General features: G+C 43.7%; 1 protein-coding gene across 3 annotated transcripts in view; it reads right to left on the bottom strand.

Annotated features, from left to right (window-relative positions):
* Positions 1 to 23,907, bottom strand: part of THSD4 (thrombospondin type 1 domain containing 4) — a 681,844-nt gene that overhangs the window by 16,148 nt on the left and 641,789 nt on the right. For all 3 annotated transcript variants that reach the window (XM_054451459.2, XM_063652717.1, XM_063652718.1), the window contains 5 exons: positions 20,709 to 20,838; positions 18,896 to 19,100; positions 17,347 to 17,520; positions 7,815 to 7,988; positions 413 to 592 (listed from right to left, as the gene is read on the bottom strand). In XM_054451459.2, the coding sequence (XP_054307434.1) occupies positions 413 to 592; positions 7,815 to 7,988; positions 17,347 to 17,520; positions 18,896 to 19,100; positions 20,709 to 20,838 (863 nt within the window). The remainder of the gene's footprint in view (positions 1 to 412; positions 593 to 7,814; positions 7,989 to 17,346; positions 17,521 to 18,895; positions 19,101 to 20,708; positions 20,839 to 23,907) is intronic.

Below are 23,907 nucleotides of genomic sequence, written 5' to 3'. Positions count from 1 at the left end.
GCACTTTTAACAGCATCCTTGAATCCTCAATCCTCTATGGCAGCATTGCTCAAAACGCAGCACAAAGACAACTCCATCCAACACACCTCAGGAACTTGCTAAAAATGCAAATCCTCGGCCACATTTGGCCCAGAGTTGGTCTTGTCAAACAAGATCCCCAGATGATTCCTATGCACACTGAAGTGTGAGGGTCACTGTTTCTACAATTTAGAAAGCAAGATCATCTAGGTCTCAGGCCTCCCCCACCAAGCAGGCTGAGTCACGGGGTACCCCAGCAGCCACCACCTAAGGTAGATTGCTGTAGGGAATCTCTTTCAGGGCTGAACCCAATGCCTGGCCAAGAGGCGTCTATAGAAGTTCAGCTGGGGGACGCTGTGCCAATGCAACCTCCATCAAGGGCACCATGACTTACCATGCTCCATTCGGTGCTAAACCATTTGGCTCCGCAAGGCTTGAGGTGGCAGGATTGCTGGCTTGGGGGTTTTTCCAGGAAAGAACATTCAGAGGGGTCCAACACTTCAAAGGTGTCTGCATTCTTCCTAACACAAATCACCTCCCTCTGTTGCGTCCCGCTCCCACACTCGATGGAACACTGCAGAAAAAAGCAGAGAAAGATGAGTGTCACATGACGGACAGGGGGCGGCAGCTACTGTCCATCAAGGGATGCTTATGATGGGCACTGTCAATTCTACCACCAATTCTGGGAGGAAGAACCCATGGGAACTTGGAAATGTTTCTGGAGAAATGGCATATGGATTGCAGTTTCCTAACAGTTCTGTCTCCAAATGCAGACTAGGTGCCCTGATTGTCATACCTGGAAGATGCTGGTCACTAAGATCTTGTTGTCTTCTGTGCTGAGAGGGAAACAGTTTACCATAAACTCTCCTGCAGGAACACACCAGCCAGGTCATTTGGTTGTTTCTGTCCCATAGACTCTGACACCTCTCCCAGGAGGCAAGACAATGAACTGACATTCTTATCTATTATTCTCTTAGGAGGTGGATACTGTGACTGAATGAACTCCTAGACTCTGCACACCTGCGAACACCCAAAGCTGAGGAGAAGACATAAGACTTGGGAAAATGTACCCTATGGTCAACCCTCCCCTTCCAACAGGGCAGCCAGCAGGAACTGTGACTACAGAGCCCAATCTTCTTGTTTCCTAATGTGGTGCTGAAATCTGCACCATGGGGTAGTGACCCCACAGAGAAGCCAGGCAGTTTCATATGTTGGCTCATTTCATTAGCTTATGGAAATAAAATGCATATAACTGTTTGCTCATAAACCATTCCATTTAGTATCTATTACTTTGCAAAATGTTTTTTGTTCATGTTTGGTTTACTCAATACTTTTTTCTTTGTTTTTGAGACAAGGTCTCACTTTGTCACCCAGGCTGGAGTGTAGTGGTATGATCATGGCTCACTGCAGCCTCAACCTCCTGAGCTCAAGTGGTCCTCTCACCTCAGCCTCCAGAGTAGCTGGGACCACAGGTATGCATCACCTTGCCTGGTTCGTTCGTTCTTTTTTTTTTTTTTTTCTTTTTGAGACAGGATCTCACTCTGTCACCCAGGCTGGAGTGTAGTGGAGTGATCTTGGCTCACTGCAACCTCCACTCCTCAGACTCAAGTGATCATCCCACCTCAGCCTCCAGAGTAGCTGGGAATACAGGCATATGTCACCACGCCTGGCTAATTTTTGTATTTTTTTGTAGAGATGGGGTTTTGCCATGTTGCCCAGGCTGGTCTTGAACTCCTGAACCCTAATGATCTGTCTGCCTCAGCCTCTCAAAGTGCTGGGATTACAGGCATGAGCCACCATGCCAGGCCTTGCCCGACTAATTAAAAAAATTTTTTTTAGAGATGGGGGCCGGGTGCGGTGTCACTCCTATAATCCCAGCACTTTGGGAGGCCAACGTGAGCAAATCACCTGGGGTCAGGAAGCTGAGGCAAGATAATCACTGGAACCTGGGAGGTAGAGATTGCAGTGAGCCAAGATCGTGCCACTGCACTCCAGCCTGGGTGACAGAGCAAGACTCTGTCTCAAAAAAATTTTTTGTTTTTAGAGACAGGGTCTCATTATGTTGCCCAGTCTGGTCTTGAACTCCTGGCCTCAACCAATCCTCCTGCCTCGGCCTCCCATTGTTCTGGGATTACAGGCGTGAGCCACTGTGCCCAGCCTCTTAATACTTTTTGATTTAAAGTTGTAAAGCTGTGGTCTATGTACTTTTATAGACTTTAAAGAATCTACTACCTTTATAAGAAGCCTGCAACAATGTCTGCAGTTCAAACTCTAAATATTAGCTTTGCTGTCCATAGGCAGCCACACAATCAAATAAAAATAGAGAGAAAGAAAAACATCTATCTACAGAAAAAAAAAAATTATAAAACCCCCAAACCAACAAATGATGAAGTAGTCACACAGGGCATGAAATAGCAGAGGCCATCAGTTTCTGCTTTGTCTATGCCTTCTTTTTTGCCATCTTTGTAGCATTAAAAAAACTACGAGATTTTTTTATTTAACAAAATTTTGTTTTTTTGAGATGGAGTCTTGCTCTGTTGCCCAGGCTAGAGTGCAGTGGTGCAGTCTCGGCTCACTACAACCTCTGCCTCTCAGGTTCAAGCAATTCTCCTATCTCAGCCTCCTAAGTAGTTGGGACTACAGGTGCAAGCCCCTATGCCTGGCTAATTTTTGTATTTTTAGTAGAGATGGGGTTTTGTCATATTGGCCAGGGTGGTCTCAAACTCCTGACCTCAAGTGATCTGCCTGCCTTGGCCTCCCAAAGTGCTGGGATTACAGGCGTGAGCCACCGTGCCCAGCCAAAAAAAAAAAAAAAAAAAAACTATAAGATTTCCTACTCTGTTTCTCCTATTTTCGTCCATGTTAGTTTATGATGTGGAGTGTATTCGTGTCTTGTCCTTTTCTTTCAAGTGCTGCAGGCAATGGAAGAACTGAAGGCAGGAGAAGAGCCACAAGCTGCAGCAGGCAAAGGTCTGGCCTCTCCCACAGGAGGAATGAGGATGGGGCAGGGGTGGGCGGCAGGGGTGGAACACTCGGAGACATGGAAACTAGAGTCTAGACAGCATCGCTAAATAGTTCTGTGTCTTTGGCCAAGACATTGCACTTTCCCAGTCGCTGTGGTCTTATCTGAAAAGCGAAAGTGAGGGGTTTGAAAACATGATCTGAAAGACCCCTCAATGCTATGAGATCCTACATCTGTACCAAGTGTGTGGCAGAACAGAAGACTGCAAACTTTGATCAAAACCTGTAGTTATGTTCTGCTATTTTTGGCAAGTCTTTGAAGAGACTGTGTACTTAAGGGAGAATGAGCACGTCTCAGCCTTCTCTCACTGTAAATGCTCATAAATGGCAGAATATGTGTGTCTGGAAAGTGAATGAATGTGTTTATGTGTTTGTATCTGTATCTCTGTGTGTATGTGTGTGCGTGCGCATGAGACAGCATTTAAAGACAAGAAAGGGCAATCAGCCTTGGTGGACCAGAAATTATGGGGAATCTTTGAACACTGAAAGACAGATGAGATCAAATTGAAGAAGGAAACTGTAGTCTAAATGCACACAGAGGAGGAGCTCTAGCAAAGCTCATGTGCTTCAGGCTATATTGGTGGTGGACATGGAGATCAGGATGGAGGCCTCAGGACAATGAGTGATCAGCTGAGTTACCGGCCAAGAGCAGCCGGGCTGGCCTGACTGTGCCAAGGAAGAGGAAGCAGTGAGTCATCTATCAGAAGCATTCGTGTCAAAGTGCAAAATGAAGTCATTTTCAGGTATTCAAGGGCTCAGAAACCTTACCACTTAGAAATCCTATTTGAAAGACTTCCTAGGTTATAGTCTTTAGCAAAATAAAAAAGAACCAGGAAGACGACACAGGATATAAAAGAAGGAGCTGGCAAAGACACCAATAAAAGCCGTCATTACTAATGGATACCAGGTGTCTTTTTGGGATGATAAAAATGTGTTGGAATTGGATAATGCTGAATATGGTTGTACAACTTTGTGAATTTACTAAAAACCAATGAATTCTATATTTTTAAAGGGTAAATTTTATGGTATGTGAATTATATTTCAATAAAAAAGAACCTTTGGGGGGAACGGAGAAAACTATTTTAAAATTTAAATCTATATTTTCTATAAAATTAACATTAATCTGGAGCTAGATCCAGATAATATCAACATCTTTTTGGAGATATTGTAGATTGAGAGAGTGGAGGTAAATAAAAGGGGGCGGCTTCTATTTTCTTTTAGGAGAGGATGTGGTCACTGATGACACTAATGGAAACATAAAAGTTTAAAATTCTGTGCTAAAAATTTCAATGTTATCACAGAAGAAATATCACTAGAAGATTTATAACTTCCAAAATGTTGGAGGGGAAAAAATGGAATTAAGAAAACCTGACTAATAACAAACATGTTGTTGAAAGGAAAGAGGAAAGAAGCAAGAAAGCATGACAATAGAAAACACAAAAAAAGATGGTAGGGAAAAGTCCAAACATATAAGTGATTACAATAAATATAAATGATTAAAATTTAACTCTTAAAATACAGAGGTTTATAGATTGGGTAAAAATAAAGACAAAAATAGTCCTGCATATGAAAGACATACCTTAAAAATACAGAGAAAGTTTGAAAATTAAGAAATTGATGAAGATACATCAGGTGAAAATCAACAATAAGAAACAAGATGGAGTAATTCAAATAGTAGATAAAATATAATCCACAGAGAAAAGCATACATGAGAAAAAGTAATATTTAATAGGGATAAATGCTTTCAGTGCGAAGTGATGGCAATTAGGCATGTTTCTGTACCTAAAGAATTCCTGCAGTTGCACTTTGGTGGATCATTGACTCGTGAAGAGATGAGAATAAAAATATCTATTGCAATAAATGCAATCAATAAAATGCAATCCAGAACCAGAGGCAGACAAAATGGCTGCTCCTGAAGACTAGAGACTGTGACAGATCTCCCCAGAACTAAGACAATCTAAGGTTGCAGTAAACTCAGAATTGATAAAGAAAGGAAATAATTCTGGGCATAAATAATAGACTTGGTAGACTCTTATGAGTAAGAGTTGGGCTACTGTGCCTCCAGAGTAGAAAAAGACTCCCTAAGCTTGATATATTCCTAGTTAGTTTCCAGGGATCTGGGAAGCAGCAGAAATGGAATATATTCCTTTCTTGGTGGAGTCAGAAAGACTCTAAAGCCAGAAACTCCTTGGTCTCTGCCTCTCCGTGGACTTAGGTCTCATTCTCTCAGACTGGCTTTTTGCAAAAGCCTCAGTAGGGCCACTGCCAGCCCTTGAGCTCACAACCTCCTAGTGAGTCTCTTCCCTAAAACACAAATGAAATGTCCCCAGGAAGGATTCTGTTTGGCTCAGCTTGGGTCACACATCCACCTGTTGGGTCACATGTCTACTCCTGGACTTATCACTGTGACCAGACTGGTGGGGTATTCGAAATGCCAACTTTCATTCAACCCACATGGTGGGAAGGAACATTTATTTTTAAATTCTGAAGCCAGTTAATGTTTAAAACTTACCTTTCAAGAAATAAGCATGCACTTATTTCATTTTCTTTGGTGATAATGTCAAATTCCTAGGGCAGGGAGTTTCCAGCAGGCCCTGACATCCTTATAAATCCAGAACCAAAACCTTGGCCACATTCAATTGTATCTTGACCCTTTTGGATAACAGGGCAACAAATCTTTTGTTTCTAATCTTAGCAGAAATAAAGGTTGTCTTTGCCAGAGTTCATACCATTCTTAGTTCTTTGAGCTTAGGTCTAAAGTCAATAGGAGGCCACCAGCCAAAAAGGCCCTGAATCCTGCTCCCTTCTCTTCTAAGAATGGTAGACATATGAGTTCAATTGTACTGCTTATCTTCATATGTGTGACTGTAATGATCTGATATGATTTCACACATCTATGGATATTTGGTATAATTGGTATCCCATATGCAGTCACTGCTGAATTACCTTTGGGGTTTAAGTCCTATGTATTTTTTGAGATGGAGTTGCGCTCTGTCACCCAGGTTGGAGTGCAGTGTCGTGATCTCGGCTCACTGCAAGCTCCGCCTCCCAGGTTCACGCCATTCTCCTGCCTCAGCCTCCCCGAGTAGCTGGGACTACAGGTGCCCGCCACCACGCCGGTCTAATTTTTTTGTATTTTTAGTAGAGACGGGGTTTCACCGTGTTAGCCAGGGTGGTCTCGAAGTCCTGACCTCGTGATCCGCCTGCCTCAGCCTCCCAAAGTGTTGGGATTACAGGTGTGAGCCACCGCGTCCAGCTGGTTCTATGTATTTTACTACCAGTAATGAGATGGAAATAGCTGGCAGAAAAAATAAACACAGAGAGATGGGAACTAATATTTATTAAGTGTTTCCCATATCCCAAGCAATGGGTAATTCTCTTTATGTATAGCATCTTATGAAAACCTCGTAACAACCTTAGGAGGTTGATATGATTATCTTCATATTCAGATGAGGAAACAGGCTCAGAGAGGTTAAATACTCACCTAGAGCCAGAAAACTAATGAGAAGTCAAGCTGGGATCAGTTAGCAAATGTGTCTAACTTTGATATTCACCAGAGTAGCACTGGAAGTACTTGAATTCTTTCTGAATTCTCTATATTTTAAAAAACATTAAAGGGAATTTGAAAAGAAAAACATTTCCCTATGCTTTTTGCATAAAAACTCTACGTTGAAGTGGCAGAGATGATAGGGTTTGAATATTTTCACATTCTATTTCTCACTTGCCATTACACCATATGCACTTTCACATCTTCCTAACGATTGCTGTCATTGTCACCTTATATTTTACTGAGTTATGATATGCCATAATATCTGTAACCATCCTGCTGTCATGAACATCTCTGTTGAAAAAGGCTTTTTTTTTCTTTTGTTAATTATTTCCTTAAAATGAATCCCCAGGAGTGGGGTGACTGGGTTAAGGCAAATGAACATTTTTATGGTTCTTGACTTTTATTGCCAAATTGCTTTCCAAAGGGCTTGTATCAATTTACAAGGACAAGGCAGAGCATTTTTTTCCAAGGTCGGTTTTTAAAGCTACTTAAAAGAAATAAAATTCTATATGGAGCCAGAGGTCTTGATAATGTGTAAATCGTGATCATAAGCCAAACAGTCCTTGGAGAACCAGCCAGCCCTGGGAGCCAAATGCTAAGTGGCCCAAGAACTCCAATACTGATGGTAATCAAAACAAGGTAGTCATTTCCACATTTTCTTAGTGGGGTTCACTTACAATTTTGGAAGAGTGAGGGAAAATGTAATTCATCAATTATTAAAGTATTCAGTATTATTTATTCTTCATAATGAACAATTCCAACTTTTAAAATTTCTGCTTCTGATACTGTCAAATACAGAAAAAACTGGCTTTATTAACAGGAATAATAGCAGCAGCCACCATTTATTGTGTGTCAGGCACTGTGCTACATACTTTATGTACACAATTTCATTTCTTCTAAAAATAACCTCATAAGGTACCATCATTGCCAGCATTGTATAGATGAGGAAAGCATGCTAGGCCATAAGCTCCCTGAGGGCAGAGATATTTGTGTTGCTCACTGATGTAGCCTAAGTACTTAGATGAGCACACAGTAGGTGCTCAATGAATACTGTTGACCGACTGAGGCTCAAGAAATATAAATAGCTTCTCCAGGGTCATAGACAGACAGTGGCACAGCTGGGATTCAAAGTTGGGACACCTGACACAAAGTCCTGCTTCCTAACCCCTCTGGTATGCTGCCTTTTGCCTGACACAGGCAGACGTACCCAGTTCTGACCACTCACCTGACTCCAGCTCCCGGCAAACCACTCCACCTTGCCCGTGCAGGGTCCGTTGTCACATGGGGTGGCCTCTGCCGGCCGGTTGTTCCCACAGCCCTCCAGGGGCAGGCTGCTGACATGGTTGGTCATGCACACCACCGAGCGTGTCCGCACTCCGGCCCCACACTCCGCTGAGCACTGTGAGACAGGGGAAGGGCACATTAGTCGGGAGGCCCTGGCAGCTGCTGAAGCCACTTTCAAATGATGGAAAGGAGGATGGAATGCTTCATTTTCCTGCCATCTGTTTCCCCTAGAAATATCTGGCAGCTTCTTGTGCATAGCCTACTTCATTATGAGATATCAGTATGGCAACTCCCTGTCTTAGATTTTCTGGGTTGGGCTTCATTCCAAATTCCAAATATCCAATCTTGCCACTGCAATTAATACACTTATACTTGTTAGACTATCCTTCCCAGCTTTTGCTTTCAAAAATATATTCAGCTTGGCTGGGTATGGTGGCTCACGCCTGTGGTACCAGAGCTTTGGGAGGCTGAAGTGGGAGGATTGCTTGAGCCCAGAAATTTGAGACCACCCTGGGTAGCATAGCAAGACTGTCTCTACAAAAATTTTAAAAATTGGCCAGGAGCAGTGGTGTGCACCTGTAATCCCAACTACTCGGGAGGCTGAGGTGGGAGGATCGCTTGAGCCCAGGAGGTTGAGGCTACACTGAGCTATGACTGCACCACTGCACTCCAGCCTGGGCAACAGAGTGAGAAGACCCTGTCTCTAAAAATAAAAATAAAAATAAAAAAATATATTCAGCTGAAGAAGAATGGGTGCATGAAAACCTGGGCACATTTCTACCTGCTAGTAGCCAAGTCTGGGCTGGGAAAAGAGGGGGACTTAAGTCTGTCACCTCAATATTGCTGCCTGATATTAAGGCAAATTGTTCCCATCCCTGAAGGCCACAGCTATGAGAAGATTGGGAGACAGCTTGGTACAGAGGGAGAGCTTGGCTTTGGAACTAGGTACATCGGTGTTGATATCCTCACTAGCTATGCGGCCTGGAGCAAGTGGCCCGGCCCCTCCTATGTTTGGCATGCTCATGTAGACAACCGGCATAGAAACACATTTCTGGCAGGGCTATGGAGAATGTCTAATGTGCTTTGCAGACAGCAGGTGCTCAATAAATTGTATAAGGGGCTTCAACTCCTACATTCCCACTCTAAGATAGAGAAACTAAGCCTCATAGGGATAAAATCTTCACTTAAAGCCAAATAACTATTAGTGATTTTCCTACTACAATCACACTGTCCTCTCCTAGGACACAGTGAAAACATTCCTGAGTCATAGCCCAAGGCTCATAGAGCATTTTCCATCTGTCTTGACGTACTTTGGAATGTGCCTTTATTTTGGTTCTCATCTTATCTTGTCTTTTCTTTTTTTTTGAGACAGGGTCTGGCTTTGTCACCCAGATAGGATTGCATCACCCAGGTGGCGTGATCTCAGCTCACTGCAGCTTCAACCTCTTGGGGTCAAGAGATCCTCCCACCTCAGCCTCCTGAGTAGCTCCAGGTGCTCATCACCATGTCCAGCTAATTTTTGTAGTTTTTGTAGAGATGGGATTTTGCCATGTTGCCCAGGCTGGTCTTGAACTCCTGAGCCCAAGAGATCTGCCTGCCTCGGCCTCCCAAAGTGCTGGGATTACAGGCGTGTGCCACCACACCTAAACTTCATCTTATCTTTTCAAACATTTTTTGGGCATCCTCAGCTGGGTGTCCTACGGATACCTTGAATCCAGCATGTACACCGTCACCACTGTTACCATTCCTCCTCTTACTTTTCTAATTTGCTTTCAAGTTTCTACCTGGATTTGAAAGTTGACTATTCTCCTACCCTCTTGCTTCCAACGTCTAGACAATCATTAGGTCTCACAGACTCTAGTTCTGCCACATTTCTCTAATCTCTCTTGTCCCTTTCCACCCATGGTTCCCAGCACAGTTTAGTTTCTTACCCTGGACTGTGGCTGTAGCTTCTTGCTCAACCTCACCAGCTTTTCCAATGCATTGGGCTGCCAGGTGTTGAGAAGTCCATGCTAAAAATTCCCTCTGAAGTCATCCCATTCCTAACAGAAGTCACATATGGACTTCCCCAACTAGCATTAAGGGTTTTCTATAATATGGCCCCAATTGACCCAATTCTTCTAGAATAATTTCCCATTATCCTATCCCACATACCTCCTGCTGGACAGACTCAGAGTGGCTGCTATTCCCTGATCACATAAAAGGCTCACAGAGCCCTTGCCCCTGACATTCCCTCCACCCAGAATGCTCTTTCCCTTCACTGGACAGATCAGAAGCCTTTAAGGCTCAGCTCAAATACCATCTCCTCTGTGAAAACTATATTGAGTGCCCAATTTAAGATGTTCTTTCAAGCCTTAGAATTCTCATGGCACTCTTAAGTGCTGCTTCCTGCCTTTGTATATGGTTGTGTCCTGTCTTTTTTTTTTTTTTTGTCTTTGCTGAAGCAGGCTTGGTGAGAGCAGGAACTAATGAATCATTTCTAATTCTTTCTCAGGTCAGTGCCTTACTCATGAGTAAATCCATGAATATCAGTTGCATATAGACTTGGGCCCTGCCTTGTTCATTTCTCTTATCTATTAGCACTTTCCAGTCCTAGACGTGGCCCTTTAGCACATGACCAAAGCCCTTTCTAAAGGTTTCTGGCTCTTTTCTTAAAAATAGAGTCAATGCTTGAGTTCTACCCATATTATTTTAGAAAATAAGGCAATAAAATTTTAAATAAAAATCGAGAAAAGGGAAAAACCATCCTTACAACCTCATTTCCTTATCAAAATTTCTACTTTCATTTTTGTATGCTGACATCTAGTCTTGTAAAATCACATGCCAGTATGAGTGATCAAACATTTACCTTTCCATTGCTAAGCTGGGCCTGACCCCTCAGGGAAGAAACTCCCTCTGAAGCAAAGGGCTTGAAGGGGATCAGAACATGCCACCCCAAAATACGTTGCTTTGGCATATTGATTATTTTGAGTTGAAGGCTATTGAGAAATAGCAGATGCAGGAAGAGTTCTCTGCCTTCCCCCTTTCTGCCTAAAACCAGGGCGCAAATTTCCCATGAGAAGGGTGCCCTCCCAGTGCTAGGAAGAAGAGAAGATTCTTATCACTGGAGATGGGGAGTTGACTCCAAGACAAGTCTGCACAAATAAACTTTAATAAAAAGACCCTTATCTTCTGTCAATTTCCCCCATATTTTTCTTAGTCAATTTCTCACAATTTACTGTCCCTAGAAGCCCCAGCCCCTTTCCTTTGTCTAACCACTTCTCCATAGTTTATCGCCCTTTGTTAAAATGGTATATAATCCCTCAAGTCTAACTGCTTCTCTGAAGTTAGACTTTCCTATGAAGCCCCCCATGCCACTATAAAAATATTAACATCAAACAAAATTGGTATGCTTTTTATCTGTTAATCTTTTGTCAGCTTAATTCACAGACTGCAGCCAGAGAACCTAAGAATGTAGAGGAAACATTTTTCCTCCCCTACAGGTTTGCAGACACTTTTCATGTCCTTTGCTCTATTTAGATTGTTATTAGAAATCTGGGACAATGACTCAGTCCTTTAGCTTAAAATTTGGTACAATAATTGGAATATTCTAGGCTAAAAGATTTGTTTGTTTCAGCCATGTATGATCCGGTTTTCTTCCTAACTTTAAAACTTAAGACATTTAAATATTCTTGTAAAGAATACAAGGTAGGCCAGGTGTGGTGGCTCACACCTGTAATCCCAGCACTTTGGGAGGACGAGGCAGGCAGATCACCTGAGGTCAGGAGTTTGAGACCAGCCTGGCCAACATAGTGAAACCCCATCTCTACTAAAAATACAAAAATTAACTGGGCATGATGGCGTGCACCTGTAATTCCAGCTACTTGGGAGGCTGAAGCAGAAGAATCGCTTGAACCCGGGAGGTGGAGGTTGCAGTGATGCGGTAAGCCGAGATCATGCCACTGTATACTCCAGCCTGGGTGACAGAGCGAGACTCCATCTCAAAAAAACAAAAAACAAACAAACAAAAAAAAACCAATAAAAGGTAAATAGAATTTCAGTTATTTTCATGTTTCCAACCCTTAGGCTACTTCTTTCCAGGTAATTTCCATCTGACTAGCTAACTTAATTTTCTGCTTTAAAACCAAGTAATGCACATACATCTGGGAAAGTGTCTCCACATCCCCATGTACTTAATTTAAAAGAAGAATGTGAAGGATCATGCCAGTGCCCAATGGGAGGACATCACATGGATGAGGCCTGTAGAGGAGTTTCATTTTATTACAACACCTTCAGTAAAAAGCCCAACAAATGTAAATATGAAAGGAGCTCCCCACACACGACCTGGTCCAGGAAGCCTGTCAGCAGAAGCAAGGGGAAGGAGAAGTCCCTACCAGGGAGCGGGGACTAACCTTCCAGGTGAGGCACCAAACCACACCCACCCACTGTCCTTAAAGGATGTTCCTAAAAGAAGGACCAAATCTGCTTTGCTAGTCAGAAGAGGACATGACTCGTAATTGAACTTCTGGGCTGATAAAACACAGAAACACATGGAATTCCTAAGCAACCCTCTGGTGGGGACTGCCTTCTCATTCCAGCAACAGTTAAATCCTAAACTTGGCCCAACTGGCCCTTAAGAGACTATAAGGCTCGAATGACTATTCTTGAACTTCAGCTTTATGCATCATTTCTTATAATTTAAATGATTCAGTATTTTTTTCCTGGAAAACTTTCTTAGAAATTAGGTGTTACCAAACTAAGGCTGGTGGACTTTCTAAAAGTGTTTTTTTCCTGTTGTGATTAAAAATTGCACATGGGCTTAAATCTATCATTGATTTGTAGAAATGAAAAGTCAATGATGCTTACTTCTGATAAGGCCCACTCTCAATTAAAAGCAGCTGAAAAGATGTTTTTAAGGTGAGTCATTAAGCCAGAAGAACTTTGTGTCCCTAGAAGTTTAAGAGAAGATTCAGACTAGGGTTACAACCTCAGTTCACTTAGGTAAAGATTAATTAATTTTAAATTGGGTAATAAGACACACTCTGTACTCTTAAGTGTTTGCGAACTTTAATTTTCTTTGGTCTCTCCCTCTTGAGCTTATTGAATCGGAGGCTGTGTCTCGTTCATGACTGGCATGTAACAGGTGCTCAACACATGTTTATTTCCAGTAATAAAAAATTTCATAGTTCAGACTAAAGCTTAACAAGGCCATTTTCTACACAAAGCAACTATTCAAAAGTGGAAGACTGCCATCCGCTGGTCATTCCAGGGGCTGAACTTTTTCTAAGACCAACTGGTGGCCCAAAGGCCCCTGGTGACACGGAGCTGAAGAAGAATGAAGCAGCCCAAAGGAAACCCTTCCCACTGTGCCAACCTCATCTAGGTCATAGTTTCAAATACGTTACTGCAGCGGTTACTCAGCAATGTTACAGTTGAAAAAACTGAAGCTCGGTGAATCAGTAGCTGGCTCAGGGTCAAATATGAAATAAGTGGTGGTCATGGAGATGATACCAAAGCCAATATGCATTTCTTAAACCCAACAGTACTCCCTTCCCACTCATCTACTCTAAAATAAGCATGAACATTTAGAATTCATGATCTATTCTGAGGGTAGATAAGGCAAAAATTATTTACTTACATCATAGCACCCAACTTGCATGATTTATAGCATCTTTTCCAAAATGAACAAAAGAGTTCCCTGAATAGAATAAAGTGCTCATTCTTTGCTCTATTTATAATTTTAAGCCAAGCTAGATTCGGCAAGAACTTATGTTGAAATGCAAAGCAAAATTACTTTAAGGGGAAATCTGCAAGTCATTATTGGAGAGGAAATAGGTAGTGTGGAAATCTTTGGAAAATTTACATGTAGCTTTTTACTGTTCTAAATAAACATGGGAGACACACAGAGGAATGAACCACTGCAGCTACTTTCCCCACAGAGTTGTTTTTTCTCTGTACGTGTTGTGCTCTGAGCCCACTGACTTTTCAGAGAGTGGCAAATGTAGAGACATGGAATTTACAAACTAAAGAATCATGGCAACAAAATGACTGTAAAAGCGCTCTCAGTTGCTGCTTGGAAGACTACACTGAAATAATCTTTCTGGAGAACAATTAGCTAAAATGTATTAAGAGTTCTAAAAGCATTAATAATATTTTCCCATAATTTAACATGATTCCACGTCCCCACTATTTTACGGAGATAAGAAAAGGTGCATATAAAGACTTATGCACAAGAACACTTACTGAAGAGTCTCTTAAAATATTCTGTTTTAAACAGTAAAACCTCACTCGTGTATGGAGGCTTATACCTGTAATCCCAGCTACTCAGGAGGCTGAGGCGGGAGGATCACTAGAGGCCAGGAGGTCAAGGCTTCAGTGAGCCATGATTGTGCCACTGCACTCCAGCCTGGGCAACAGAGCAAGACCTGGTCTCAAAAATAAAAATAAAAATAAAAACCAGAAAATCCCAAACATTTAGAAATAGGAGATTGTTTCAATTATGTAGTTCTATAGCTTATTATAATAAAAATCATGTTTTAAAGATTTTATGTTTATAATAATTAAGTGAAAAGAGCAGGTGACCAAATTATACATACATTATGATATAAAGATACATTTGTATCTTTAAAGTATGTATGAGGAAAAAAAGCTATGTAGGTAAAGTATATATGAGAAGAAAAAAGCTTGAAGTATAGCTTAAAATAATCTCAAATTTTCTTTTAGTGAAGAGGTTTGGAGCATACTTTTCCAAATTTCTCATATTCTTAAAACAATACTGTGTTACTTTATAATCGGAAAAAAATCAACATTTTTTTGAAAAAGAATGATTCCAATATAAAAATGAAAGCCCAGCATCATTCTTTTCATCCATTTGCTGATACAGGAAATCCATCAAGTTTACTGAGAACACGAATGAGTTCAGAAACTAAAGCACAAAAGGATTAGTTGAAGAAACTAGGAATTTTTAGCCTGGAGAAAGTGGAAGGGGTCCCCCAATGGCTGTAGGGCTGTCCTTTTCTAAAGGACAATGGGACTTAGTAAGAAACACTTTGGTTCATTGTAAAAGGAGACCTCTTGACACCTTGAGCTGTACAAGAAATAGATGTAATTGTCTGGACACAGGGTGAATTTCTGATAAAGGGTTTGGGCAAGAGCTGTGACCTATGTCAGGGGCACTGCAGAGGATTTCTCATGCTGGCAAGGAGGCTGAGCTCACAAACACCTTCCGCCACTGTTTCCGCAGTACCATGAGCTAACGTTTGGGATGGGAGGCTTGGAAAATAGGGATACACGGAAGAACTAGGATGAGCTTTCCTGGACTCAGCTTTAGGGCAGAAGCTTGAGTCAGTGGCCAGGTCAGCACTTACTCTCCATCTGTTTCTCTTTGGTTAGAGCCTCCCAGATGGCCAAATTAGTGTCTGCTCCTGGGATTGGGGGCACGGTCAGATGCTCATCTTGGAAGCTCAGTATTTGCACCAAGGGCTGTCCATCTGGGGCCATCCTGGGGCTAAGGGGCAGAGGCCATATGCCATGAGGTGTGGGGAACACACAAGAAGATGAGTCGCTAGGTAAGAATCTCCAGGACCATCTCTGGAGGTGGAGTGAAGGCTGCATTTGCAGGTTTGTCCTTCCTCTCTTTCTGGATAACACTCCCTGTGGAAGTGGATTGTTATGGTGATAGAGGGACAAAATGAAGGGGCATCTTACACTGCGGAGGGAGAGAAAACCTATGTGAACACCTCTAGGGGTGATATTCAAAATACTCAATAACAGGTGCATGGTGGCCATTGACCAGTCAGAATGGACACTGACCAGTTGGAGTCAGCCAATGTGGCTGTATGGGGCATCTCTGCTGATATCCCCAAACTGCGTGAAAGGGTCCTTCTTTGAGTGTGAGATACTACGGTTGTTGTTCTCATGATGCTGGGAGTGCGGACAGGGGTGGGGGCTCATGGGCTGCATCATGTCTCCTAAGATCCAAGAACATGGCTGCGCTGCTCTGTCTTTTTTATGGCCTTGTTACTCAGAGTGTGGTCCTTGGACCAGTGGTCTCAGAGACCCCGGGGAACCTATTAGAAATGTAGGCTGTGGCCAGGCGTGGTGGCTCATGCCTACAACTGCAGGGCTTCAGGAGGCTGAGGTGGCAGATCACTTGAGCCCAGGAGTTTGAGACCAGCTTGGGCAACATGGTGAAACCACAAACAAATACAAAAAATTAGCCGGGTGGTGGCGTGCACCTAGTCCCACCTATGTTAGGGGGGAGGGGGGCAGGGGGGTGCTGAGGCGGGAGGATTGCTTGAACCCAGGTGGTCGAGGCTGCAGTGAGCCGAGATTGCACCACTGCACTCCAGCCCGGGCAACAGAATGAGACCCTGTCTCAAAAAATAAATAAATAAATAAATAAAAATAAGAAAAGAAAAAAAGAAAGAAAATAAATGTAGACTCCCTGGATCCTCCCCACATCTGCTGCCTCAGACCTGCACTTTAATGCGGTTCACAGGCAATGTGTATGCGCGGGATTCTAGCAAGGGAAGTGGGGCAGAACTAATGTATCCGAGAGGTAGGCCGCTAACCAAGGTCAGAGATAGCCAATCATGTTCTCATCCCAGGTAAACTCCTTAGATCTCCTGGAGAATCCAGAACCTGGACTTGGTGCCTCTCACAGCTGTGCAGCTTCCCTGGGCAAACCCTCTGGCTGGCCACCCCATGCCCGCCAATCCGCTGCTTCCACCAGGAAAGGAAGCACAATTCCTTATCTCCTTCCTCCTTTCTTCTCCCTGTCCCAAGGTACATTCTACAATTTGTTTAGTGTCTTTTCTCAAACATCATTTTTGATTGTGGTAGAAGACACATAGCATAAAATTGACCATCGTAACCACTTTTAAGCCCACACCTCTGGGGCATTAAGTGCATTCACGCTGTTGTGTAACCAACATCACTCCATCTCCAGAAACCCCTTTTCATATAAATCCTCCTTTTGCCTTTGATAGATGAATTTAACCTATGACTGTTTTCCCTTATATACAGGTAACTGGTGGGCTAATGGTTAACTATATATGCCTTTGAGTTATTCTTTGATACCTGAGACCTCCCACGGGAGGCCAGGCTACTGGGGAGGGAACGGGGTGTGGGATGTTTTGAGTTGGCAGAAAGCAGTAGAGGGGCCTGCCATTGCTGAGTGTCTATGAGACACCAGGCACTTACAAGACATATGAACGATGGGATGTAATGATTCACTTTACCTAGTACTATGGAGTGACCACATGGAGTGCTAAGGAGAATTCAATCAAGTTTTTCATACCCACTCCTCACCTTTAGAGCCCCTCAGTCCTCAAGTAAGGATAGAAAGCCTATGAATTCCTCTCTGGGCCTTTTTTTTCCCCCCAGAGCCAGAAATCAGTCTTGAGATTCTGAGCCAGTGATTCATCTTCGTGTGGTTTTGGAGGCACCTGGCAGACCTCGGTCCCCGGTGCTCTGCCCACCATCACACTCACCCTTTCGCTCCACTCGGTGAGGAACCAGCTCTTGGCACAGGGTCCCATGTCGCAGTTCTCAATGTCATTCGGCCGGAGCTTCATGTTGCATTCCTCATCGTCAACCACATCCCCAATGTTGCTCACACACTTCACATCACGGGTCCTCTGTCCCACGCCGCAGGGCACCGAGCACTGAAACACAGCACACTGACGTCAGGGGAACCAGCAGCTTCAGCTCTGGGAGAGAACCACCAGCATGGAGCCCGCAGCCTTTGTGACCAGCCCCATGAGACTGAGGCTCTGTCATGCATGTCACCACCTGGGGCAGGGATCTGAGCCCTAGAAAACTCCACAACCCTTTTCTACAAGACCTTTTTAGACGCCTCGCCTACTGTAAACTAAAAAAAAAATCCTAAGCCTCCCAGCTGACTGAATGGGCCTCCTCTTGGCCAAAGAGACCCCAGAGAAACCTTAAAAACAGATTTCCTGGCCATGACAGGATGGGAGGTTGGACACATCCTGTCATACAGCCTCCCTTTTGCAGTGTAGACGCAACTGACCAGCACTGATGCTAAGAGAGAAATCATAAGACTGACAGAATGGACTCTCTGTGGCAATAAGATGCCAAATTATAAACAGGACCCAACGCCATGGCAGGCAAGGGGTTAAGTCATGCACCTCTGCCCTTGAAGAATAAACTATGTTCTAAGTTGCCTGGGAAGAAGGTCTTAGGATTCATGGCTTACATCCTGTTTAGAGTAAAGAATATTATTGTCAGTTCCTCAAATCTTATGGTGAATTCTTCAAACTGTTGACATACTGATTAATATGTAACTTGTGGACACTGAAGAGGACACTGGTTTGTTTGGTTTGTTTCTGAGTCATAAAGTTTTGCTGATTTATTTCTGACTCATGAAGTTTTATTGACTGTCTTGCACTTAAAACATTTTAGCCTGTATGTTGTCATCTGTAGCCAGTGATTGCAACCTCTGTGCTGTACCCTCCAATGAAAAAGACAACTCCGATTCGAGGGGTCTCCCTCTCCTCTCCTAAACTTTCTTCTAAAAGCCTTTTAACTTGTAACAGACTTTGGAACACGTCCAACGTTGTTCGTGTGTCTTCTTGGGCTGATCCTTACATTGGCTTCCAATAAATCTTTTATCAAATTATTTCTGCCTTAACAGTCTTAATTTTGACTGACACTACTCTATTCTTCCAGGCCTCAGTCTTTTCAGCTATAAAATGGGTGGGGAAAATTGGAAGGAGTTGGCTCTACCAGCAGTTGCCAACCTTCACTTCACCATGACTCACAAAACAGATGAGGCCAGTATCACAGGGCTCCCCTGGGCTCACCCATAAAGTTGGCTGTGGGTGGCACACACTACCCTGAACTCATTGAACTATTGGTACATCCTGTGGTTTGCAAAAACAGCCATCCAGACCCCCACAGGACGGGTTCCCTTCTGTGGAACTCAGGGTTACCCATCTCAGGTCTTGGTGGGGGAGGCTGGAGAGTGTGGTGGGAGCTGGAGAGGGAGCTGCGGAGCGGGCTGCCCTGCCTGCGTACCGAGGTCCAGTCGGTCCGGATCTGCCACTCGCTGCAGATCTTGAGTTGGCAGGTGCTGGTGGTCTCAGGCTTCTCCAGGTGCTGGCAGCGGTAGGGCTGCACCGTCAGGCTGCGGTTGGCATACACCTGGCGGCACAGAACCTGGCGGTGCTGCATGCCCAGGCCACAGGTCTTGCTGCACTCAGACCACTCCCCGATGTCCCAGCTGGTTCAGGAATGAGAGAGCGAGAGTGAGAGACAACCTTCAGTCAACAAGAAGGGAGCATGAGCCCGCACCAGTGTACACAGAATCATCAGAATCACTATGGGTGGAGTTTCTTACTAGAGCATTGCTTAAAAGTCAGCCCAGGCTGGGCACGGTGTGGCGCATGCCTGTAATCCTAGCACTTTGGGAAGCTGAGGTGGGAGGATGGCTTGAGCCCAGGAGTTCGAGACCAGCCTGGGCAACATGGCAAAACCCCATCTCTACAAAAAAATACCAAAGTTAGCTGGGTGTGGTGGTGTGTGCCTGTAGTCCCAGCTACTCGGGAGGATGAGGTCAGGGGATGGCTTGAGCCCGGGAGGTTGAGGCTGCAGTGAGCCATGATTGTGCCACTGCACTCCAGCCTGGGCAACAGAGCAAGACCCTGTCTCAAAAAAAGAAAAGAAAAAGAAAAAGAAAAAGTCTGCCTAAGGGTCATCTGACTCTGTAAAGGACGATAAATTTGCTTGACACTTGACATGCTATTTACCAGTGATTAGGGCCCAGATTCTATTAAAAGTTATAGAAAACTGAAAAGGTACAAATGATTTTTATCTAATTAGAAAAAAAACCTCCAAAGGTTAGTTTTATTACACTGTAGATCATTAACTCGTTTTTGCTACTAACTTAGAAATCTTATTCCAGCATTCTTTGTTTTTCATTAACAATTCCCATATCAGTTTCGCAAACCCTCCTCTGTCATCTGCTCTGCTACTAGTTAAATGAGACATCAGCCCATGCTCATCATATACTTGGATGAGAATTATATTTTTATTACTCTGAAAATTAGGTTTTTGACCCTTTTAGGGCCCTTTCCCCTTGTTCTTCTTCAAGTGTCCCATTTATCATTCAATAACCAGTTCAAGGCCAGGCGCGGTGGCTCATGCCCGTAATCCCAGCACTTTGGGAGGCTGAGGTGGGCAGATCATTAGTGCTCAGGAGTTCAAGACCAGCCTGGCCAACATGGCAAAACCCCGTCCCTACAAAAAATACAAAAATTAGCCAGGCATGGTATTGTGCACCTGTAGTCCCAGCTACTTGGGAGGCTGAAGCAGGAGAATTGCTTGAACCCAGGGGGTGGAGGTTGCTGAGATTGTGCCACTGCACTCTGGCCTGGGCAGCAGAGCTAGACTCCGCCATAAAAACAAAAACAAAACCAAAAAACCAAAACAGTTCAAGACCTCTCCCGAGAGACTTTTCTTGGCCTCTCCAGGCTGATGTTTTTGTGACTTGCATTATCCTCTCTCTGTAAACAGCTCACCTATGACACTAACTATACTGGCTTCTCATTTTTTGCTTCCTCCTTTGTTTTCCTTACCAGGCTCAAACCTAATTGCTCCAGCTTTGCCAAGGGTGGGCTTCCCAGAAGTGGGTTGACTTGCTAAAGGCTATCAGCTCCTGAGTTCATCCTGCAAGACAGGTGTGCCTGCTAAACAGACTGCATTTTATGCATGGTCCAAGTCTTGTATTTCTAAATCAGATTTAGACTGACATATCTGTTCCTAAGGTCCTGTGCATAAGTGACCTGAAGTGACCTGGTAATAGGCGACCTAAACGGAGGGGCCATCTTACAAGGCTGGGCAAGGGAAGATGTTGCAGGGCTCCTCCTCGGGGGTCGGCTTCATGCTGGAGTCACAGTAGCTCTCAGGAGCCTCTTCATGAGTGCTTCTGTGCACACAGCGGAAAATAGGGTACTGCGATCCTGCAACAACAGGAGAATGTCTGAAGGACAGTCCCACACACTGGAAAGCTGGGCTACGGGTGGAGATGCACAGAGATTCGGGTGCTGATGAAGAGAGGGCACAGAAACAGTGAGGACAATTCACACACGCACGCGCACTTACACTCCCCCTTCATTTGAGGGTTTACACACACCTACCTCACAGGTCTTTGCTAGGAACTGTGGGGGTGCAAAGAAGAGCCTGCCCTAAAAGGAATCAATAATCTATTTGTGGACACGGTCTAAATATGCTCAAAGGCAGATACAAAGCATCTTCATAATAGTTCAAGATAACAAAAGAGAGATTCCCTAGGCAGGGGAATGATTACAGAATGAACACAAATAGTAACTTTTCTAAAGTTCTCTGGAAGCGTCAAAGAGAAAGTGTCCTAAATGGGCCAAGCTTCGTTCTAGAGAAAGAATTGGGTTTGGGTAGATATGTGCATGTGTATTTGGAGGGAGGAGGCTGTCTAGGTCATTAAACTGGAATGAAAGTACCTGCCTGACAAACTAGCCTGCTAGACCAGGTGCATTTTAAGGGATAGGCTGAAGCACAGAAGTAGAAGATTCAAGAAAGGGCAGAAGAGCAGCTGCCTCCCCCTTTGGCAAGCATCTTTCATGTTCTTCTAATAAAGTACCCATCCAATGGTATTTCAGTGATCCAAGCATATGTCTACTTCCCATGAGACAGTGAGTTTCTGAGGGACAGGGCTACTTAATCTCTGTAGCCCCAGTACCTAGGAGAGTAGCAGGGGCTCACTAAATGACTGTGTTGAATGAATGTTTGAATGGTGTTGAATGAATGTTTATAATAGTTTTAGGTTTTTTGTTTTACTTTCATTGGATTAATAAGGATACACCTATTTTCGATAAAAAGCCAGAATTTGGAATGTCTAGCTGTCAATAAAAAAAAAAAAAAAAAAAAAAAAAACAGCTGATTCAATTCTGCCTTCCTCTCTCTGCTGCCGCCTGGTGGCAACACTGAGCTATTACTAATGGACGTTTATAACGTGAGAAATGTAACCCCTGAACCTGAACCAACCACGGGAAGATGCTTCTTCACAAATAACTGTCTTCCCCACAGTCCAGGCCAGTATACAACTCCTGCCGGGAAGAATACTATACTTTATTCTACAACTCTGTCTTATCTCTGTTGCTAATTGGCCAGGCATTCATATTTTCTGAAGCTCCAACTCCTTACAATTTTAACTGCAACATACGGGCTATCTTTTAACATAAACATCTCAATATTTCATCAGTCATGAAAGTGTTTCAGTGGTTTTTCAAGCTTATCTTGTATGACACACTGAGCCAGAGAGCAGTAAGAAACTTGACAGTTTGCAAGACAGTGTTGAATCTGAAACGATCATTTGTTTAAATTACCCTGGCAGTAAAAATTTACAGTGTGGCTATAACTTGAGACCATTATTTAAAATAACATTCCAATTAAGCACAATTATTGGCTGAGTAAAAGGCAGTACTGACTGTAAAGTTAATGGGACGCAAAAACTTTTGTGGAATTAAAGTTTGTCCAGCTACAGATCTCCTTCCATTAAATAGAACAGATTTTTAATTAAATTCAACAAACATTAAGTACACTGTGCAGTTATAAAGGTGAATACATGGTTCACAGCTTGCAGTGGGACTCGGCTATTAAGGGATTAAGTGAAGATCTTATTTAGCCTATTCCTTTTCCTTCAGACCATGTGGGTTTAGCTTTTCCATTTAGATGTTTGTGGATAGGAAAGCAAAAGGAACTATCTCAACCACTTGGCACTCAAATAAGGGAGAAATCAAATTTTTTTAATCAAAAGGATACAGGCTCCCATAGGAATGCTCTGTGTCTTGGGAAGATGGGTCCTGCTAGCACCTGGCCACTGCTTGCCTTCCCTTGACATTTTAGGGCATTTATGGACATTGTCCATGGTCCAGCTCCATGGAAATGAACTCAGAGGCCCTCTGGCTCTCTGAAGGTGGGAAAATGCCAGATCTACAAATTTTTTTTTATTTTTTTGAGACGGAGTTTAGCTCTGTCACCCAGGCTGGAGTGAAGTGGCATGATCTCTGCTCACCACAACCTCCACCTACCGGGTTCAAGTGATTCTCCTGCTTCAGCCTCCCAAGTAGCTGGGATTACAGGTGCCTGCCACTGCGCCCGGCTAATTTTTGTATTTTTAGTAGAGACGCGGTTTTGCCATGTTGTCCAGGCTTGTCTTAAACTCCTGACCTCAGGTGATTTGCCCACCTCGGCCTCCCAAAGTACTGGGATTACAGGCATAAGCCACGGCGCCTGGCCCATATCTACAACTCTTGAGTCTAGTGGCCGCAGTGGTTTGTTTCTTTGGGTCAGTTTTAGTATCTTTAGAAAGGGAGACAGCACCTGGCCACCTCCCATTGTTCACGATTGCAATTCAATTATTCCTCTACTTGCTAGCAAGCAGGAACAAGGTGGTGAGGTCAGGCACTGGCTGGGCTTCAGGCAGCAGGAAAACTATTCGGGATCAGTTCGGCTGCCTTATATGCAGACACGTTGATCAAAATAGAAATATGTCATGTTGAAGGGGGCAACTGTACATGGGTGATTAGTAGATAATAAATGAGGTCAGTGAATTCAGGGGCTAGGGTAGACATCAGTGGGACATTATGGAAGAGAGACAAAATAAAGAGCAAGAAAAAATTAAATGACTCTAGACTTGGAACTCTAGGAATCAAATGAAACAAGCCAAGAGTTTGACAGAGGCCTGATCAATGGCTGTGTGAGTATGGACCACTCTTGGATGCCAGCAACGGGACCCTTCCCTGAGATGGGGATATCATGATGCTGGAAGCACTTAGACAAAGGGAAATTTGACCATGAAAAGCACAGAACTGTGTGGTGTAGTTAGCTCCACCAAGAAGGACTGGAGAAGGGTTTGGGCGAGGGTATGTGTGAAAATACACAATGGGATCACAAGGGGAATGGACTTATTCTGTGCGTAAGTGACTTGGACAATGCCGGGAGGCTTGGGATTTCCCAGTCACTTGCCATGACTGCTGACGACCATTAGATGT

The sequence above is a fragment of the Pongo pygmaeus genome, chromosome 16 (genome assembly GCF_028885625.2).
Source record: "Pongo pygmaeus isolate AG05252 chromosome 16, NHGRI_mPonPyg2-v2.0_pri, whole genome shotgun sequence".
NCBI lineage: Eukaryota > Metazoa > Chordata > Mammalia > Primates > Hominidae > Pongo > Pongo pygmaeus.
Note: the sequence above shows the minus strand (reverse complement) of the source record. Positions and strands in the feature narration are given on the sequence as shown.